We start from the raw sequence: 21254 nt of genomic DNA on the forward strand, positions 1-21254 counted from the left end.
TTTCAGAGAGAGGAGACAATATGAAGGGGAATGAGAGTGAGGGGAGAGCTCTTTCAGAGAGAGGACACTGTGTGATGAGGAATGGGAGTGAAGGGAGAGCTCTTTCAGAGAGAGGACACAGGGTGATGGGGAATGAGAGTGACGGGAGAGCTCTTTCAGAGAGAGGACACAGGGTGATGGGGAATGGGAGTGAGGGGAGAGCTCTTTCAGAGAGAGGACACAGGGTGATAGGGACTGGGAGTGAGCGGAGAGCTCTTTCAGAGAGTGGACACAGGGTGGTGCGGCATGGGAGTGAGGGGAGAGCTCTGTCCGAGAGAGAACACAGGGTGACGGGGAATGGAAGTGAGGGGAGAACTCTTTCAGAGAGAGGACACAGGGTGATGGGGAATGGGAGTGAGAGTGGAGCTCTTTCAGAGAGAGGACACAGGGTGATGGGGAATGGGAGTGAGAGGTGAGGTCAATCAGAGAGAGGACACAGGGTGATAGGGACTGGGAGTGAGCGGAGAGCTCTTTCAGAGAGTGGACACAGGATGATGCGGAATGGGAGTGAGGGGAGAGCTCTTTCAGAGAGAGAACACAGGGTGACGGGGAATGGAAGTGAGGGGAGAACTCTTTCAGAGAGAGGACACAGGGTGATGGGGAATGGGAGTGAGGGGAGAACTCTTTCAGAGAGAGGACACAGGGTGATGGGGAATGGGAGTGAGGGGAGAACTCTTTCAGAGAGAGGACACAGGGTGATGGGGAATGGGAGTGAGAGTAGAGCTCTTTCAGAGAGAGGACACAGGGTGATGTGGAACGGGAGTGAGGGGACTGCTCTTTCAGAGAGAGGACATAGGGTGATGGGCAATGGGAGTGAGGGGAGAGCTCTTTCCGACAGAGGACACAGGGTGATGGGGAATGGGAGTGAGGGGAGAGCTCTTTCAGAGAGAGGACACAGGGTGATGGGGAATGGGAGTGAGAGGAGAGCTCTTTCAGAGAGAGGACACAGGGTGATGGGGAATGGGAGTGAGGGGAGAGCTCTTTCAGAGAGAGGACACAGGGTGATGGGGAATGGGAGTGAGGGGAGCGCTCTTTCAGAGAGAGGACACAGTGTGATGGGGAATGGGAGTGAGAGGGGAGCTCTTTCAGAGAGTGGACACAGGGTGATGGGGAATGGGAGTTAGGGGAGAGCTCTTTCAGAGAGAGGATACAATATGAAGGGGAATGGGAGTGACGGGAGAGCTCTTTCAGAGAGGACACAGGGTGATGGGCAATGGTATTGAGAGGAGAGCTCTTTCAGAGAGAGGACACAATATGAAGGGGAATGAGAGTGAGGGGAGAGCTCTTTCAGAGAGAGGACACAGGGTGACGGGGAATGGGATTGAGGGGAGAGCTCTTTCAGAGAGAGGACACTGTGTGATGAGGAATGGGAGTGAAGGGAGAGCTCTTTCAGAGAGAGGACACTGTGTGATGAGGAATGGGAGTGAAGGGAGAGCTCTTTCAGAGAGAGGACACAGGGTGATGTGGAATGGGAGTGAGGGGAGAGCTCTTTCACAGAGAGAGAACACAGGGTGATCGGGAATGGAAGTGAGAGGTGAGGTCAATCAGAGAGAGGACACAGGGTGATGGGGAATGGGAGTGAGGGGAGAGCTCTTTCAGAGAGAGGACACAGGGTGATAGGGACTGGGAGTGAGCGGAGAGCTCTTTCAGAGAGTGGACACAGGGTGATGCGGCATGGGAGTGAGGGGAGAGCTCTGTCCGAGAGAGAACACAGGGTGACGGGGAATGGAAGTGAGGGGAGAACTCTTTCAGAGAGAGGACACAGGGTGATGGGGAATGGGAGTGAGAGTAGAGCTCTTTCAGAGAGAGGACACAGGGTGATGGGGAACGGGAGTGAGGGGACTGCTCTTTCAGAGAGAGGACATAGGGTGATGGGCAATGGGAGTGAGAGGACAGCTCTTTCAGAGAGAGGACACAGGGTGATGGGGAATTGGAGTGAGGGGAGAGCTCTTTCCGACAGAGGACACAGGGTGATGGGGAATGGGAGTGAGCGGAGAACTCGCTCAGAGAGAGGACACAGGGTGATGGGGAATGGGAGTGAGAGGAGAACTCATTCAGAGAGAGGACACAGGGTGACGGGGAATGGGACTGAGAGGAGAGCTCTTTCAGAGAGATGACACAGTGTGATGCGGAATGGGAGTGAGAGGAGAGCTCTTTCAGAGATGACACACGGTGATGGGGAATGGGAGTGAGGGGAGAGCTCTTTCAGAGAGAGAACACAGGGTGATGGGGAATGGGAGTGAGAGGAGAGCTCTTTCAGAGAGAGGACACAGGGTGATGGGGAATGGGAGTGAGGGGAGAGCTCGTTCAGAGAGAGGACACAGGGTGATGGGGAATGGGAGTGAGGGGAGAGCTCTTTCAGAGAGAGGACACAGGGTGATGGGGAATTGGAGTGAGTGGAGAGCTCTTTCAGGGAGAGGACACAGGTTGACGGGGAATGGGACTGAGAGGAGTACTCGTTCAGAGAGCGGACACAGGGTGATGGGGAATGGGAGTGAGGGGAGAGCTCTTTCAGAGAGAGGACACAGTGTGATGGGGAATGGGAATGAGGGGAGAGCTCTTTCAGAGAGAGGACATAGGGTGACGGGAATGGGAGTGAGGGGAAAGCTCTTTCAGAGAGTGGACACAGGGTGACGGGGAATGGGAGTGAGTGGAGACCTCTTTCAGAGACAGGACATAGGGCGATGGGGAATGGGAGAGAGGGGAGAGCTCTTTCAGAGAGAGGACACAGGGTGACGGGGAACGGGAGTGAGAGGAGAGCTGTTTCAGAGAGAGGACACTGGGTGATGGGGAATGGGAGTGAGAGGAGAGCTCTTTCAGAGAGAGGACACAGGGTCATGCAGATTGGGAGTGAGGGGAGAGCTCTTTCAGAGAGAGGACACAGGGTGATGGGGACTGGGATTGAGGGGAGAGCTCTTTCAGAGAGAGGCACAATATGAAGGGGAATGGGAGTGAGGGGAGAGCTCTTTCAGAGAGAGGACACAGGGTCATGGGGAATGGGAGTGAGGGGAGAGCTCTTTCAGAGAGAGGACACAGGTTGACGGGGAATGGGAGTGAGAGGAGACCTCTTTCAGAGAGAGGACACAGGGTCATGGGGAATGGGAGTGAGGAGAGAGCTCTTTCAGAGAGAGGAAAAAGGGTGATGGGGAATGGGAGTGAGAGGAGAGCTCTTTCAGCGTGGACACAGGGTGATGGGGAATGGGAGTGAGGGGAGAGCTCTTTCAGAGAGAGAACACAGGGTGATTGGGAATGGGAGGAAGGGGAGAGCTCTTTCAGAGAGAGGACACAGGGTGATGTGGAATGGGAGTGAGGGGACTGCTCTTTCACAGAGAGAGAACACAGGGTGATGGGGAATGGGAGTGAGGGGAGAGCTCTTTCAGAGAGAGGACACAGGGTGATCGGGAATGGGAGTGAAGGGAGAGCTCTTTCAGAGAGAGGACACCGGGTGATGTGGAATGGGAGTGAGGGGACTGCTCTTTCACAGAGAGAGAACACAGGGTGATGGGGAATGGGAGTGAGGGGAGAGCTCTTTCAGAGAGAGGACACCGGGTGATGTGGAATGGGAGTGAGGGAAGAGCTCTTTCAGAGAGAGGACACAGGGTGATAGGGACTGGGAGTGAGCGGAGAGCTCTTTCAGAGAGTGGACACAGGGTGATGCGGCATGGGAGTGAGGGGAGAGCTCTGTCCGAGAGAGAACACAGGGTGACGGGGAATGGAAGTGAGGGGAGAGCTCTTTCAGAGACAGGACACAGGGAGATGGGGAATGGGAGTGAGGGGAGAGCTCTTTCAGAGAGAGGACACAGGGTGACGGGAATGGGAGTGAGGGGAGAGCTCTGTCAGAGAGTGGACACAGGGTGATAGGGACTGGGAGTGAGCGGAGAGCTCTTTCAGAGAGTGGACACAGGGTGATGCGGCATGGGAGTGAGGGGAGAGCTCAGTCCGAGAGAGGACACAGGGTGATGGGGAATGGGAGAGAGGGGAGAGCTCTTTCAGAGAGAGGACAGAGGGTGATGGGGAATGGGAGTGAGAGTAGAGCTCTTTCAGAGAGAGGACACAGGGTGATGGGGAATGGGAGTGAGGGGAGAGCTCTTTCAGAGAGAGGACACAGGGTGATGGGGAATGGGAGTGAGAGGAGAGCTCTTTCAGAGAGAGTACACAGGGTGATGGGGAATGGGAGTGAGGGGAGAGCTCTTTCAGACAGAGGACATAGGGTGATGGGCAATGGGAGTGAGAGGACAGCTCTTTCAGAGTGAGGACACAGGGTGATGGGAGATTGGAGTGAGGGGAGAGCTCTTTCCGACAGAGGACACAGGGTGATGGGGAATGGGAGTGAGCGGAGAACTCGTTCAGAGAGAGGACACAGGGTGATGGGGAATGGGAGTGAGAGGAGAGCCCTTTCAGAGAGAGGACACAGGGTGATGGGGAATGGGAGTGAGAGGAGAGCTCTTTCAGAGATGACACACGGTGTTGGGGAATGGGAGTGATGGGAGAGCGCTTTCAGAGAAAGAACACAGGGTGATGGGGAATGGGAGTGAGCGGAGAGCTCTTTCAGAGAGGACACAGGGTGATGGGGAATGGGAGTGAGAGGAGAGCTCGTTCAGAGAGAGGACACAGGGTGATGGGGAATGGGAGTGAGGGGAGAGCTCTTTCAGAGAGAGGACATAGGGTGATGGGCAATAGGAGTGAGAGGAGAGCTCTTTCAGAGAGAGGACACAGGGTGATGGGGAATTGGAGTGAGTGGAGAGCTCTTTCAGGGAGAGGACACAGGGTGACGGGGAATGGGACTGAGAAGAGTACTCGTTCAGAGAACGGACACAGTGTGATGGGGAATGGGAGTGAGGGGAGTGCTCTTTCAGAAAGAGGACACAGGGTGATGGGGAATGGGAGTGAGAGGAGAGGTCTTTCAGAGAGTGGACACAGGGTGATGCGGAATGGGAGTGAGGGGAGAGCTCTGTCCGAGAGAGGACACAGGGAGATGGGGAATGGGAGTGAAGGGAGAGCTCTTTCAGAAAGAGGACACAGGGTGATGGGGAATGGGAGTGAGGGGAGAGCTCTTTCAGAGAGAGGACACAGGGAGATGGGGAATGGGAGTGAGGGGAGAGCTCTTTCAGAAAGAGGACACAGGGTGATGGGGAATGGGAGTGAGGGGAGAGCTCTTTCAGAGAGAGGACACAGGGAGATGGGGAATGGGAGTGAGGGGAGAGCTCTTTCAGAGAGTGGACACAGGGTGACGGGGAATGGGAGTGAGGGGAGAGCTCTTTCAGAGACAGGACACAGGGAGATGGGGAATGGGAGTGAGGGGAGAGCTCTTTCAGAGAGAGGACACAGGGTGACGGGAATGGGAGTGAGGGCAGAGCTCTGTCAGAGAGTGGACACAGGGTGATAGGGACTGGGAGTGAGCGGAGAGCTCTTTCAGAGAGAGGACACAGGGTGATGCGGCATGGGAGTGAGGGGAGAGCTCAGTCCGAGAGAGAACACAGGGTGACGGGGAATGGATGTGAGGGGAGAACTCTTTCAGAGAGAGGACAGAGGGTGATGGGGAATGGGAGTGAGAGTAGAGCTCTTTCAGAGAGAGGACACAGGGTGATGGGGAATGGGAGTGAGGGGAGAGCTCTTTCAGAGAGAGGACACAGGGTGATGGGGAATGGGAGTGAGAGGAGAGCTCTTTCAGAGAGAGTACACAGGGTGATGGGGAATGGGAGTGAGGGGAGAGCTCTTTCAGACAGAGGACATAGGGTGATGGGCAATGGGAGTGAGAGGACAGCTCTTTCAGAGTGAGGACACAGGGTGATGGGAGATTGGAGTGAGGGGAGAGCTCTTTCCGACAGAGGACACAGGGTGATGGGGAATGGGAGTGAGCGGAGAACTCGTTCAGAGAGAGGACACAGGGTGATGGGGAATGAGAGTGAGAGGAGAGCCCTTTCAGAGAGAGGACACAGGGTGATGGGGAATGGGAGTGAGAGGAGAGCTCTTTCAGAGATGACACACGGTGTTGGGGAATGGGAGTGATGGGAGAGCGCTTTCAGAGAGAGAACACAGGGTGATGGGGAATGGGAGTGAGGGGAGAGCTCTTTCAGAGAGGACACAGGGTGATGGGGAATGGGAGTGAGAGGAGAGCTCTTTCAGAGAGAGGACACAGGGTGATGGGGAATGGGAGTGAGGGGAGAGCTCGTTCAGAGAGAGGACACAGGGTGATGGGGAATGGGAGTGAGGGGAGAGCTCTTTCAGAGAGAGGACATAGGGTGATGGGCAATAGGAGTGAGAGGAGAGCTCTTTCAGAGAGAGGACACAGGGTGATGGGGAATTGGAGTGAGTGGAGAGCTCTTTCAGGGAGAGGACACAGGGTGACGGGGAATGGGACTGAGAAGAGTACTCGTTCAGAGAGCGGACACAGTGTGATGGGGAATGGGAGTGAGGGGAGTGCTCTTTCAGAAAGAGGACACAGGGTGATGGGGAATGGGAGTGAGGGGAGTGCTCTTTCAGAGAGAGGACATAGGGTGATGGACAATAGGAGTGAGAGGAGAGCTCTTTCAGAGAGAGGACACAGGGTGATGGGGAATTGGAGTGAGTGGAGAGCTCTTTCAGGGAGAGACCACAGGGTGACGGGGAATGGGACTGAGAAGAGTACTCGTTCAGAGAGCGGACACAGTGTGATGGGGAATGGGAGTGAGGGGAGTGCTCTTTCAGAAAGAGGACACAGGGTGATGGGGAATGGGAGTGAGGGGAGAGCTCTGTCCGAGAGAGGACACAGGGAGATGGGGAATGGGAGTGAAGGGAGAGCTCTTTCAGAAAGAGGACACAGGGTGATGGGGAATGGGAGTGAGGGGAGAGCTCTTTCAGAGAGAGGACACAGGGAGATGGGGAATGGGAGTGAGGGGAGAGCTCTTTCAGAGAGTGGACACAGGGTGACGGGGAATGGGAGTGAGGGGAGAGCTCTTTCAGAGAGTGGACACAGGGTGACGGGGAATGGGAGTGAGTGGAGACCTCTTTCAGAGACAGGACACAGGGTGATGGACAATAGGAGTGAGAGGAGAGCTCTTTCAGAGAGAGGACACAGGGTGATGGGGAATTGGAGTGAGTGGAGAGCTCTTTCAGGGAGAGACCACAGGGTGACGGGGAATGGGACTGAGAAGAGTACTCGTTCAGAGAGCGGACACAGTGTGATGGGGAATGGGAGTGAGGGGAGTGCTCTTTCAGAAAGAGGACACAGGGTGATGGGGAATGGGAGTGAGGGGAGAGCTCTGTCCGAGAGAGGACACAGGGAGATGGGGAATGGGAGTGAAGGGAGAGCTCTTTCAGAAAGAGGACACAGGGTGATGGGGAATGGGAGTGAGGGGAGAGCTCTTTCAGAGAGAGGACACAGGGAGATGGGGAATGGGAGTGAGGGGAGAGCTCTTTCAGAGAGTGGACACAGGGTGACGGGGAATGGGAGTGAGTGGAGACCTCTTTCAGAGACAGGACACAGGGAGATGGGGAATGGGAGTGAGAGGACAGCTCTTTCAGAGTGAGTACACAGGGTGATGGGAGATTGGAGTGAGGGGAGAGCTCTTTCCGACAGAGGACACAGGGTGATGGGGAATGGGAGTGAGCGGAGAACTCGTTCAGAGAGAGGACACAGGGTGATGGGGAATGAGAGTGAGAGGAGAGCCCTTTCAGAGAGAGGACACAGGGTGATGGGGAATGGGAGTGAGAGGAGAGCTCTTTCAGAGATGACACACGGTGTTGGGGAATGGGAGTGATGGGAGAGCGCTTTCAGAGAGAGAACACAGGGTGATGGGGAATGGGAGTGAGGGGAGAGCTCTTTCAGAGAGGACACAGGGTGATGGGGAATGGGAGTGAGAGGAGAGCTCTTTCAGAGAGAGGACACAGGGTGATGGGGAATGGGAGTGAGGGGAGAGCTCGTTCAGAGAGAGGACACAGGGTGATGGGGAATGGGAGAGAGGGGAGAGCTCTTTCAGAGAGAGGACATAGGGTGATGGGCAATAGGAGTGAGAGGAGAGCTCTTTCAGAGAGAGGACACAGGGTGATGGGGAATTGGAGTGAGTGGAGAGCTCTTTCAGGGAGAGGACACAGGGTGACGGGGAATGGGACTGAGAAGAGTACTCGTTCAGAGAGCGGACACAGTGTGATGGGGAATGGGAGTGAGGGGAGTGCTCTTTCAGAAAGAGGACACAGGGTGATGGGGAATGGGAGTGAGGGGAGTGCTCTTTCAGAGAGAGGACATAGGGTGATGGGCAATAGGAGTGAGAGGAGAGCTCTTTCAGAGAGAGGACACAGGGTGATGGGGAATTGGAGTGAGTGGAGAGCTCTTTCAGGGAGAGGACACAGGGTGACGGGGAATGGGACTGAGAAGAGTACTCGTTCAGAGAGCGGACACAGTGTGATGGGGAATGGGAGTGAGGGGAGTGCTCTTTCAGAAAGAGGACACAGGGTGATGGGGAATGGGAGTGAGGGGAGAGCTCTGTCCGAGAGAGGACACAGGGAGATGGGGAATGGGAGTGAAGGGAGAGCTCTTTCAGAAAGAGGACACAGGGTGATGGGGAATGGGAGTGAGGGGAGAGCTCTTTCAGAGAGAGGACACAGGGAGATGGGGAATGGGAGTGAGGGGAGAGCTCTTTCAGAGAGTGGACACAGGGTGACGGGGAATGGGAGTGAGTGGAGACCTCTTTCAGAGACAGGACACAGGGAGATGGGGAATGGGAGTGAGGGGAGAGCTCTTTCAGAGAGAGGACACAGGGTGACGGGAATGGAAGTGAGAGGTGAGGTCTATCAGAGAGAGGACACAGGGTTATGGGGAATGGGAGTGAGGGGAGAGCTCTTTCAGAGAGAGGACACAGGGTGATGGGGAATGGGAGTGAGGGGAGAGCTCTTTCAGAGACAGGACACAGGGTGATGGGGAATGGGAGTGAGGGGAGAGCTCTTTCAGAGAGAGGACACAGGGTTATGGGGAATGGGAGTGAGGGGAGAGCTCTTTCAGAGAGAGGACAAAGGGTGATAGGGACTGGGAGTGAGCGGAGAGCTCTTTCAGAGAGTGGACACAGGGTGATGCGGCATGGGAGTGAGGGGACAGCTCTGTCCGAGAGAGAACACAGGGTGACGGGGAATGGAAGTGAGGGGAGAACTCTTTCAGAGAGAGGACACAGGGTGATGGGGAATGGGAGTGAGAGTGGAGCTCTTTCAGAGAGAGGACACAGGGTGATGGGGAATGGGAGTGAGGGGAGAGCTCTTTCAGAGAGAGGACACAGGGTGATGGGGAATGGGAGTGAGGGGAGAGCTCTTTCAGAGAGAGGACACAGGGTGATGGGGAATGGGAGTGAGGGGAGAGCTCTTTCAGAGAGAGGACACAGGGTGATGGGGAATGGGAGTGAGGGGAGAGCTCTTTCAGAGAGAGGACATAGGGTGATGGGCAATGGGAGTGAGAGGACAGCTCATTCAGAGAGAGGACACAGGGTGACGGGGAATGGGACTGAGAGGAGAGCTCTTTCAGAGAGAGGACACAGTGTGATGGGGAATGGGAGTGAGAGGAGAGCTCTTTCAGAGAGTGGACACAGGGCGATGGGGAATGGGAGTTAGGGGAGAGCTCTTTCAGAGAGAGGATACAATATGAAGGGGAATGGGAGTGAGGGGAGAGCTCTTTCAGAGAGGACACAGGGTGATGGGGAATGAGAGTGAGAGGAGAGCCCTTTCAGAGAGAGGACACAGGGTGATGGGGAATGGGAGTGAGAGGAGAGCTCTTTCAGAGATGACACACGGTGTTGGGGAATGGGAGTGATGGGAGAGCGCTTTCAGAGAGAGAACACAGGGTGATGGGGAATGGGAGTGAGGGGAGAGCTCTTTCAGAGAGGACACAGGGTGATGGGGAATGGGAGTGAGAGGAGAGCTCTTTCAGAGAGAGGACACAGGGTGATGGGGAATGGGAGTGAGGGGAGAGCTCGTTCAGAGAGAGGACACAGGGTGATGGGGAATGGGAGTGAGGGGAGAGCTCTTTCAGAGAGAGGACATAGGGTGATGGGCAATAGGAGTGAGAGGAGAGCTCTTTCAGAGAGAGGACACAGGGTGATGGGGAATTGGAGTGAGTGGAGAGCTCTTTCAGGGAGAGGACACAGGGTGACGGGGAATGGGACTGAGAAGAGTACTCGTTCAGAGAGCGGACACAGTGTGATGGGGAATGGGAGTGAGGGGAGTGCTCTTTCAGAAAGAGGACACAGGGTGATGGGGAATGGGAGTGAGGGGAGAGCTCTGTCCGAGAGAGGACACAGGGAGATGGGGAATGGGAGTGAAGGGAGAGCTCTTTCAGAAAGAGGACACAGGGTGATGGGGAATGGGAGTGAGGGGAGAGCTCTTTCAGAGAGAGGACACAGGGAGATGGGGAATGGGAGTGAGGGGAGAGCTCTTTCAGAGAGTGGACACAGGATGACGGGGAATGGGAGTGAGTGGAGACCTCTTTCAGAGACAGGACACAGGGAGATGGGGAATGGGAGTGAGGGGAGAGCTCTTTCAGAGAGAGGACACAGGGTGACGGGAATGGGAGTGAGGGGAGAGCTCTTTCAGAGAGAGGACACAGGGTGATGTGGAATGGGAGTGAGGGGACTGCTCTTTCACAGAGAGAGAACACAGGGTGATCGGGAATGGAAGTGAGAGGTGAGGTCTATCAGAGAGAGGACACAGGGTTATGGGGAATGGGAGTGAGGGGAGAGCTCTTTCAGAGAGAGGACACAGGGTGATGGGGAATGGGAGTGAGGGGAGAGCTCTTTCAGAGACAGGACACAGGGTGATGGGGAATGGGAGTGAGGGGAGAGCTCTTTCAGAGAGAGGACACAGGGTTATGGGGAATGGGAGTGAGGGGAGAGCTCTTTCAGAGAGAGGACAAAGGGTGATAGGGACTGGGAGTGAGCGGAGAGCTCTTTCAGAGAGTGGACACAGGGTGATGCGGCATGGGAGTGAGGGGACAGCTCTGTCCGAGAGAGAACACAGGGTGACGGGGAATGGAAGTGAGGGGAGAACTCTTTCAGAGAGAGGACACAGGGTGATGGGGAATGGGAGTGAGGGGAGAGCTCTTTCAGAGAGAGGACACAGGGTGATGGGGAATGGGAGTGAGAGGAGAGCTCTTTCAGAGAGAGGACACAGGGTGATGGGGAATGGGAGTGAGGGGAGAGCTCTTTCAGAGAGAGGACACAGGGTGATGGGGAATGGGAGTGAGGGGAGAGGTCTTTCAGAGAGAGGACACAGTGTGATGGGGAATGGGAGTGAGAGGGGAGCTCTTTCAGAGAGTGGACACAGGGTGATGGGGAATGGGAGTTAGGGGAGAGCTCTTTCAGAGAGAGGATACAATATGAAGGGGAATGGGAGTGAGGGGAGAGCTCTTTCAGAGAGAGGAGACAGGGTGATGGGGAATGGGAGTGAGAGGAGAGCTCTTTCAGAGAGAGGAGACAATATGAAGGGGAATGAGAGTGAGGGGAGAGCTCTTTCAGAGAGAGGACACTGTGTGATGAGGAATGGGAGTGAAGGGAGAGCTCTTTCAGAGAGAGGACACAGGGTGATGGGGAATGAGAGTGACGGGAGAGCTCTTTCAGAGAGAGGACACAGGGTGATGGGGAATGGGAGTGAGGGGAGAGCTCTTTCAGAGAGAGGACACAGGGTGATAGGGACTGGGAGTGAGCGGAGAGCTCTTTCAGAGAGTGGACACAGGGTGGTGCGGCATGGGAGTGAGGGGAGAGCTCTGTCCGAGAGAGAACACAGGGTGACGGGGAATGGAAGTGAGGGGAGAACTCTTTCAGAGAGAGGACACAGGGTGATGGGGAATGGGAGTGAGAGTGGAGCTCTTTCAGAGAGAGGACACAGGGTGATGGGGAATGGGAGTGAGAGGTGAGGTCAATCAGAGAGAGGACACAGGGTGATAGGGACTGGGAGTGAGCGGAGAGCTCTTTCAGAGAGTGGACACAGGATGATGCGGAATGGGAGTGAGGGGAGAGCTCTTTCAGAGAGAGAACACAGGGTGACGGGGAATGGAAGTGAGGGGAGAACTCTTTCAGAGAGAGGACACAGGGTGATGGGGAATGGGAGTGAGGGGAGAACTCTTTCAGAGAGAGGACACAGGGTGATGGGGAATGGGAGTGAGGGGAGAACTCTTTCAGAGAGAGGACACAGGGTGATGGGGAATGGGAGTGAGAGTAGAGCTCTTTCAGAGAGAGGACACAGGGTGATGTGGAACGGGAGTGAGGGGACTGCTCTTTCAGAGAGAGGACATAGGGTGATGGGCAATGGGAGTGAGGGGAGAGCTCTTTCCGACAGAGGACACAGGGTGATGGGGAATGGGAGTGAGCGGAGAACTCGCTCAGAGAGAGGACACAGGGTGATGGGGAATGGGAGTGAGAGTAGAGCTCTTTCAGAGAGAGGACACAGGGTGATGTGGAACGGGAGTGAGGGGACTGCTCTTTCAGAGAGAGGACATAGGGTGATGGGCAATGGGAGTGAGGGGAGAGCTCTTTCCGACAGAGGACACAGGGTGATGGGGAATGGGAGTGAGCGGAGAACTCGCTCAGAGAGAGGACACAGGGTGATGGGGAATGGGAGTGAGAGGGGAACTCATTCAGAGAGAGGACACAGGGTGACGGGGAATGGGACTGAGAGGAGAGCTCTTTCAGAGAGATGACACAGTGTGATGCGGAATGGGAGTGAGAGGAGAGCTCTTTCAGAGATGACACACGGTGATGGGGAATGGGAGTGAGGGGAGAGCTCTTTCAGAGAGAGGACACAGGGTGATGGGGAATTGGAGTGAGTGGAGAGCTCTTTCAGGGAGAGGACACAGGTTGACGGGGAATGGGACTGAGAGGAGTACTCGTTCAGAGAGCGGACACACGGTGATGGGGAATGGGAGTGAGGGGAGAGCTCTTTCAGAGAGAGAACACAGGGTGATGGGGAATGGGAATGAGGGGAGAGCTCTTTCAGAAAGAGGACACAGTGTGACGAGAATGGGAGTGAGGGGAGAGCTCTCTCAGAGAGAGGACACAGGGTGATGGGGAATGGGAGTGAGAGGAGAGGTCTTTCAGAGAGTGGACACAGGGTGATGCGGAATGGGAGTGAGGGGAGAGCTCTTTCAGAGAGAGGACATAGGGTGACGGGAATGGGAGTGAGGGGAAAGCTCTTTCAGAGAGTGGACACAGGGTGACGGGGAATGGGAGTGAGTGGAGACCTCTTTCAGAGACAGGACATAGGGCGATGGGGAATGGGAGAGAGGGGAGAGCTCTTTCAGAGGGAGGACACAGGGTGACGGGGAACGGGAGTGAGAGGAGAGCTCTTTCAGAGAGAGGACACTGGGTGATGGGGAATGGGAGTGAGAGGAGAGCTCTTTCAGAGAGAGGACACAGTGTGATGGGGAATGGGAGTGAGAGGGGAGCTCTTTCAGAGAGAAGACACAGGGTGATGGGGAATGGGAGTGAGGGGAGAGCTCCTTCAGAGAGAGGACACAGGGTGATGGGGAATGGGAGTGAGGGGAGAGCTCTTTCAGAGAGAGGACACAGTGTGATGGGGAATGGGAGTGAGAGGGGAGCTCTTTCAGAGAGAGGACAGAGGGTGATGGGGAATGGGAGTGAGGGGAGAGCTCGTTCAGAGAGAGGACACAGGGTGATGGGGAATGGGAGTGAGGGGAGAGCTCTTTCAGAGAGAGGACACAGGGTGATGGGGAATTGGAGTGAGTGGAGAGCTCTTTCAGGGAGAGGACACAGGTTGACGGGGAATGGGACTGAGAGGAGTACTCGTTCAGAGAGCGGACGCACGGTGATGGGGAATGGGAGTGAGGGGAGAGCTCTTTCAGAGAGAGAACACAGGGTGATGGGGAATGGGAATGAGGGGAGAGCTCTTTCAGAAAGAGGACACAGTGTGACGAGAATGGGAGTGAGGGGAGAGCTCTTTCAGAGAGAGGACACAGGGTGATGGGGAATGGGAGTGAGAGGAGAGGTCTTTCAGAGAGTGGACACAGGGTGATGCGGAATGGGAGTGAGGGGAGAGCTCTTTCAGAGAGAGGACATAGGGTGACGGGAATGGGAGTGAGGGGAAAGCTCTTTCAGAGAGTGGACACAGGGTGACGGGGAATGGGAGTGAGTGGAGACCTCTTTCAGAGACAGGACATAGGGCGATGGGGAATGGGAGAGAGGGGAGAGCTCTTTCAGAGGGAGGACACAGGGTGACGGGGAACGGGAGTGAGAGGAGAGCTCTTTCAGAGAGAGGACACTGGGTGATGGGGAATGGGAGTGAGAGGAGAGCTCTTTCAGAGAGAGGACACAGGGTCATGCAGATTGGGAGTGAGGGGAGAGCTCTTTCAGAGAGAGGACACAGGGTGATGGGGACTGGGATTGAGGGGAGAGCTCTTTCAGAGAGAGGCACAATATGAAGGGGAATGGGAGTGAGGGGAGAGCTCTTTCAGAGAGAGGACACAGGGTCATGGGGAATGGGAGTGAGGAGAGAGCTCTTTCAGAGAGAGGAAAAAGGGTGATGGGGAATGGGAGTGAGAGGAGAGCTCTTTCAGCGTGGACACAGGGTGATGGGGAATGGGAGTGAGGGGAGAGCTCTTTCAGAGAGAGAACACAGGGTGATTGGGAATGGGAGGAAGGGGAGAGCTCTTTCAGAGAGAGGACACAGGGTGATGTGGAATGGGAGTGAGGGGACTGCTCTTTCACAGAGAGAGAACACAGGGTGATGGGGAATGGGAGTGAGGGGAGAGCTCTTTCAGAGAGAGGACACAGGGTGATCGGGAATGGGAGTGAAGGGAGAGCTCTTTCAGAGAGAGGACACAGGGTGATGGGCAATGGGAGTGAGAGGACAGCTCTTTCAGAGAGAGGACACAGGGTGATGGGGAATTGGAGTGAGGGGAGAGCTCTTTCCGACAGAGGACACAGGGTGATGGGGAATGGAAGTGAGAGGTGAGGTCAATCAGAGAGAGGACACAGGGTGATGGGGAATGGGAGTGAGGGGAGAGCTCTTTCAGAGAGAGGACAAAGGGTGATAGGGACTGGGAGTGAGCGGAGAGCTCTTTCAGAGAGTGGACACAGGGTGATGCGGCATGGGAGTGAGGGGAGAGCTCTTTCAGAGAGAGGACACAGGGTGATGGGGAATGGGAGTGAGGGGAGAGCTCTTTCAGAGAGAGGACACAGGGTGATGGGGAATGGGAGTGAGAGGAGAGCTCTTTCAGAGAGAGGACACAGGGTGATGGGGAATGGGAGTGAGGGGAGAGCTCTTTCAGAGAGAGGACACAGTGTGATGGGGAATGGGAGTGAGAGGGGAGCTCTTTCAGAGAGAGGACACAGGGTGATGGGGAATGGGAGTGAGGGGAGAGCTCTTTCAGAGAGAGGACACAGGGTGATGGGGAATGGGAGTGAGAGGAGAGCTCTTTCAGAGAGAGGACACAGAGTGATGGGGAATGGGAGTGAGGGGAGAGCTCTTTCAGAGAGAGGACACAGTGTGATGGGGAATGGGAGTGAGAGGGGAGCTCTTTCAGAGAGAAGACACAGGGTGATGGGGAATGGGAGTGAGGGGAGAGCTCCTTCAGAGAGAGGACACAGGGTGATGGGGAATGGGAGTGAGGGGAGAGCTCTTTCAGAGAGAGGACACAGTGTGATGGGGAATGGGAGTGAGAGGGGAGCTCTTTCAGAGAGTGGACACAGGGTGATGGGGAATGGGAGTTAGGGGAGAGCTCTTTCAGAGAGAGGATACAATATGAAGGGGAATGGGAGTGAGGGGAGAGCTCTTTCAGAGAGAGGAGACAGGGTGATGGGGAATGGGAGTGAGAGGAGAGCTCTTTCAGAGAGAGGACACAATATGAAGGGGAATGAGAGTGAGGGGAGAGCTCTTTCAGAGAGAGGACACAGGGTGATGGGGAATGGGATTGAGGGGAGAGCTCTTTCAGAGAGAGGACACAGGGTGATGGGGAATGGGAATGAGGGGAGAGCTCTTTCAGAGAGAGGACACAGGGCGATGGGGAATGGGAGTGAGGGGAGAGCTCTGTCCGAGAGAGAACACAGGGTGACGGGGAATGGAAGTGAGGGGAGAACTCTTTCAGAGAGAGGACACAGGGTGATGGGGAATGGGAGTGAGAGGAGAGCTCTTTCAGAGAGAGGACACAGTGTGATGGGGAATGGGAGTGAGAGGGGAGCTCTTTCAGAGAGTGGACACAGGGTGATGGGGAATGGCAGTTAGGGGAGAGCTCTTTCAGAGAGAGGATACAATATGAAGGGGAATGGGAGTGAGGGGATAGCTCTTTCAGAGAGAGGAGACAGGGTGATGGGGAATGGGAGTGAGAGGAGAGCTCTTTCAGAGAGAGGAGACAATATCAAGGGGAATGAGAGTGAGGGGAGAGCTCTTTCAGAGAGAGGACACTGTGTGATGAGGAATGGGATTGAAGGGAGAGCTCTTTCAGAGAGAGGACACAGGGTGATGGGGAATGAGAGTGACGGGAGAGCCATTTCAGAGAGAGGACACAGGGTGATGTGGAATGGGAGTGAGGGGACTGCTCCTTCACAGAGAGAGAACACAGGGTGATCGGGAATGGAAGTGAGAGGTGAGGTCTATCAGAGAGAGGACACAGGGTGATGGGGAATGGAGTGAGGGAAGAGCTCTTTCAGAGAGAGGACACAGGGTGATAGGGACTGGGAGTGAGCGGAGAGCTCTTTCAGAGAGTGGACACAGGGTGGTGCGGCATGGGAGTGAGGGGAGAGCTCTTTCAGAGAGAGGACACAGGGTGATGGGGAATGGGAGTGAGAGTGGAGCTCTTTCAGAGAGAGGACACAGGGTGATGGGGAATGGGAGTGAGGGGAGAGCTCTTTCAGAGAGAGGACACAGGGTGATGGGGAATGGGAGTGAGGGGAGAGCTCTTTCAGAGAGAGGACACAGGGTGATGGGGAATGGGAGTGAGGGGAGAGCTCTTTCAGAGAGAGGACACAGGGTGATGGGGAATGGGAGTGAGGGGAGAGCTCTTTCAGAGAGAGGACACAGGGTGATGGGGAATGGGAGTGAGGGGAGAGCTCTTTCAGAGAGAGGACACAGGGTGATGGGGAATGGGAGTGAGGGGAGAGCTCTTTCAGAGAGAGGACACAGGGTGATGGGCAATGGGAGTGAGAGGACAGCTCTTTCAGAGAGAGGACACAGGGTGATGGGGAATTGGAGTGAGGGGAGAGCTCTTTCCGACAGAGGACACAGGGTGATGGGGAATGGGAGTGAGCGGAGAACTCGTTCAGAGAGAGGACACAGGGTGATGGGGAATGGGAGTGAGAGGAGAGCTCTTTCAGAGAGCGGACACAGGGTGACGGGGAATGGGACTGAGAGGAGAGCTCTTTCAGAGAGAGGACACAGTGTGATGGGGAATGGGAGTGAGAGGAGAGCTCTTTCAGAGAGTGGACACAGGGCGATGGGGAATGGGAGTTAGGGGAGAGCTCTTTCAGAGAGAGGATACAATATGAAGGGGAATGGGAGTGAGGGGAGAGTTCTTTCAGAGAGAGGACACAGAGTGATGGGGAATGGGAGTGAGAGGAGAGCTCTTTCAGAGAGTGGACACAGGGCGATGGGCAATGGGAGTTAGGGGAGAGCTCTTTCAGAGAGAGGATACAATATGAAGGGGAATGGGAGTGAGGGGAGAGTTCTTTCAGAGAGAGGACACAGGGTGACGGGGAATGGGACTGAGGGGAGAGCTCTTTCAGAGAGAGGACACAGTGTGATGGGGAATGGGAGTGAGGGGAGAGCTCTTTCAGAGAGAGGACACAGGGTGATGGGGAATGGGAGTGAGGGGAGAGCTCTTTCAGAGAGAGGACACAGGGTGATGGGGAATGGGAGTGAGGGGAGAGCTCTTTCAGAGAGAGGACACAGGGTGATGGGGAATGGGAGTGAGAGTGGAGCTCTTTCAGAGAGAGGACACAGGGTGATGGGGAATGGGAGTGAGGGGAGAGCTCTTTCAGAGAGAGGACACAGGGTGATGGGGAATGGGAGTGAGGGGAGAGCTCTTTCAGAGAGAGGACACAGGGTGATGGGGAATGGGAGTGAGGGGAGAGCTCTTTCAGAGAGAGGACACAGGGTGATGGGGAATGGGAGTGAGGGGAGAGCTCTTTCAGAGAGAGGACACAGGGTGATGGGGAATGGGAGTGAGGGGAGAGCTCTTTCAGAGAGAGGACACAGGGTGATGGGGAATGGGAGTGAGGGGAGAGCTCTTTCAGAGAGAGGACACAGGGTGATGGGCAATGGGAGTGAGAGGACAGCTCTTTCAGAGAGAGGACACAGGGTGATGGGGAATTGGAGTGAGGGGAGAGCTCTTTCCGACAGAGGACACAGGGTGATGGGGAATGGGAGTGAGCGGAGAACTCGTTCAGAGAGAGGACACAGGGTGATGGGGAATGGGAGTGAGAGGAGAGCTCTTTCAGAGAGCGGACACAGGGTGACGGGGAATGGGACTGAGAGGAGAGCTCTTTCAGAGAGAGGACACAGTGTGATGGGGAATGGGAGTGAGAGGAGAGCTCTTTCAGAGAGTGGACACAGGGCGATGGGGAATGGGAGTTAGGGGAGAGCTCTTTCAGAGAGAGGATACAATATGAAGGGGAATGGGAGTGAGGGGAGAGTTCTTTCAGAGAGAGGACACAGAGTGATGGGGAATGGGAGTGAGAGGAGAGCTCTTTCAGAGAGTGGACACAGGGCGATGGGCAATGGGAGTTAGGGGAGAGCTCTTTCAGAGAGAGGATACAATATGAAGGGGAATGGGAGTGAGGGGAGAGTTCTTTCAGAGAGAGGACACAGGGTGACGGGGAATGGGACTGAGGGGAGAGCTCTTTCAGAGAGAGGACACAGTGTGATGGGGAATGGGACTGAGGGGAGAGCTCTTTCAGAGAGAGGACACAGTGTGATGGGGAATGGGAGTGAGAGGAGAGCTCTTTCAGAGAGTGGACACAGTGTGATGGGGAATGGGAGTGAGAGGGGAGCTCTTTCAGAGAGTGGACACAGGGTGATGGGGAATGGCAGTTAGGGGAGAGCTCTTTCAGAGAGAGGATACAATATGAAGGGGAATGGGAGTGAGGGGATAGCTCTTTCAGAGAGAGGAGACAGGGTGATGGGGAATGGGAGTGAGAGGAGAGCTCTTTCAGAGAGAGGAGACAATATCAAGGGGAATGAGAGTGAGGGGAGAGCTCTTTCAGAGAGAGGACACTGTGTGATGAGGAATGGGATTGAAGGGAGAGCTCTTTCAGAGAGAGGACACAGGGTGATGGGGAATGAGAGTGACGGGAGAGCCATTTCAGAGAGAGGACACAGGGTGATGTGGAATGGGAGTGAGGGGACTGCTCCTTCACAGAGAGAGAACACAGGGTGATCGGGAATGGAAGTGAGAGGTGAGGTCTATCAGAGAGAGGACACAGGGTGATGGGGAATGGGAGTGAGGGGAGAGCTCTTTCAGAGAGAGGACACAGGGTGATGGGGAATGGGAGTGAGGGGAGAGCTCTTTCAGAGAGAGGACACAGGGTGATGGGGAATGGGAGTGAGGGGAGAGCTCTTTCAGAGAGAGGACACAGGGTGATGGGGAATGGGAGTGAGGGGAGAGCTCTTTCAGAGAGAGGACACAGGGTGATGGGGAATGGGAGTGAGGGGAGAGCTCTTTCAGAGAGAGGACACAGGGTGATGGGCAATGGGAGTGAGAGGACAGCTCTTTCAGAGAGAGGACACAGGGTGATGGGGAATTGGAGTGAGGGGAGAGCTCTTTCCGACAGAGGACACAGGGTGATGGGGAATGGGAGTGAGCGGAGAACTCGTTCAGAGAGAGGACACAGGGTGATGGGGAATGGGAGTGAGAGGAGAGCTCTTTCAGAGAGCGGACACAGGGTGACGGGGAATGGGACTGAGAGGAGAGCTCTTTCAGAGAGAGGACACAGTGTGATGGGGAATGGGAGTGAGAGGAGAGCTCTTTCAGAGAGTGGACACAGGGCGATGGGGAATGGGAGTTAGGGGAGAGCTCTTTCAGAGAGAGGATACAATATGAAGGGGAATGGGAGTGAGGGGAGAGTTCTTTCAGAGAGAGGACACAGAGTGATGGGGAATGGGAGTGAGAGGAGAGCTCTTTCAGAGAGTGGACACAGGGCGATGGGCAATGGGAGTTAGGGGAGAGCTCTTTCAGAGAGAGGATACAATATGAAGGGGAATGGGAGTGAGGGGAGAGTTCTTTCAGAGAGAGGACACAGGGTGACGGGGAATGGGACTGAGGGGAGAGCTCTTTCAGAGAGAGGACACAGTGTGATGGGGAATGGGACTGAGGGGAGAGCTCTTTCAGAGAGAGGACACAGTGTGATGGGGAATGGGAGTGAGAGGAGAGCTCTTTCAGAGAGTGGACACAGGGCGATGGGGAATGGGAGTTAGGGGAGAGCTCTTTCAGAGAGAGGACACAGGGTGACGGGGAATGGGAGTGAGGGGAGAGCTCTTTCAGAGAGAGGACACAGTGTGATGGGCCCAATGGCCTCCATCTCACTGTACAATTCTGTAGTTCTGTATAGAGCTCTAGGTCTAGTCATGTATTACAGAAATATTATGCTCACTGTTAACTGTGCCTCCAGAATATGCGTCCCGATGGGTTGCATGGTAAATTGCACGCTGTGCCAGGTTATAGGCCTCCCCCACCGACAGATCATATTTATATCCACTGTCCATCACACCGTATGCATAACTGCAGCCTGATCCAGTGGAGAACATATTGCCAGCAAGTCGGAATCCATCGTCATCAACATAGTAAAGGCCTGGACCCTGTAAAGGAAATGGGAAACAGTAGTACTATCATTTCGAATCTGCTGTTTTCCAGTGGTCCAATGGGTGTGAGATTCAGAATCATGATATATTGTTGTGATCCTTCCAATGCCGCTCTGCGATAGCACATTGCACCACACGCTGACCACCTTTATTTAGAACACCCCAGTGTGTGTGAACAGTGAGCAGTGTGCTGACAATCCCAGTGTGTGTTAACAGTGAGCAGTGTGCTGACAATCCCAGTGTATGTGAACAGTGAGCAGTGTGCTGACAATCCCAGTGTGTGTTCACAGTGAGCAGTGTGCTGACAATCCCAGTGTGTGTGAACAGTGAGCAGAGTGCTGACAATCCCAGTGTGTGTGAACAGTGGTCAGTGTGCAGACAATCCCAGTGTGTGTGAACAGTGAGCAGTGTGCTGACAATCCCACTGTGTGTTAACAGTGAGCAGTGTGCTGACA

The 21254-nt window shown here is 55.1% G+C and overlaps 1 protein-coding gene across 1 annotated transcript in view; it reads right to left on the reverse strand.

Annotated features, from left to right (window-relative positions):
- The window catches only part of psmb8a (proteasome 20S subunit beta 8A), a 361129-nt gene that overhangs the window by 51781 nt on the left and 288094 nt on the right, over window positions 1-21254 (reverse strand). The window contains exon 5 of the mRNA XM_068009339.1: window positions 20592-20796. Coding sequence (XP_067865440.1) covers window positions 20592-20796 — 205 coding nt within the window. The remainder of the gene's footprint in view (window positions 1-20591; window positions 20797-21254) is intronic.

Source organism: Heterodontus francisci, chromosome 29 (assembly GCF_036365525.1).
Source record: "Heterodontus francisci isolate sHetFra1 chromosome 29, sHetFra1.hap1, whole genome shotgun sequence".
Taxonomy (NCBI): Eukaryota; Metazoa; Chordata; class Chondrichthyes; order Heterodontiformes; family Heterodontidae; genus Heterodontus; species Heterodontus francisci.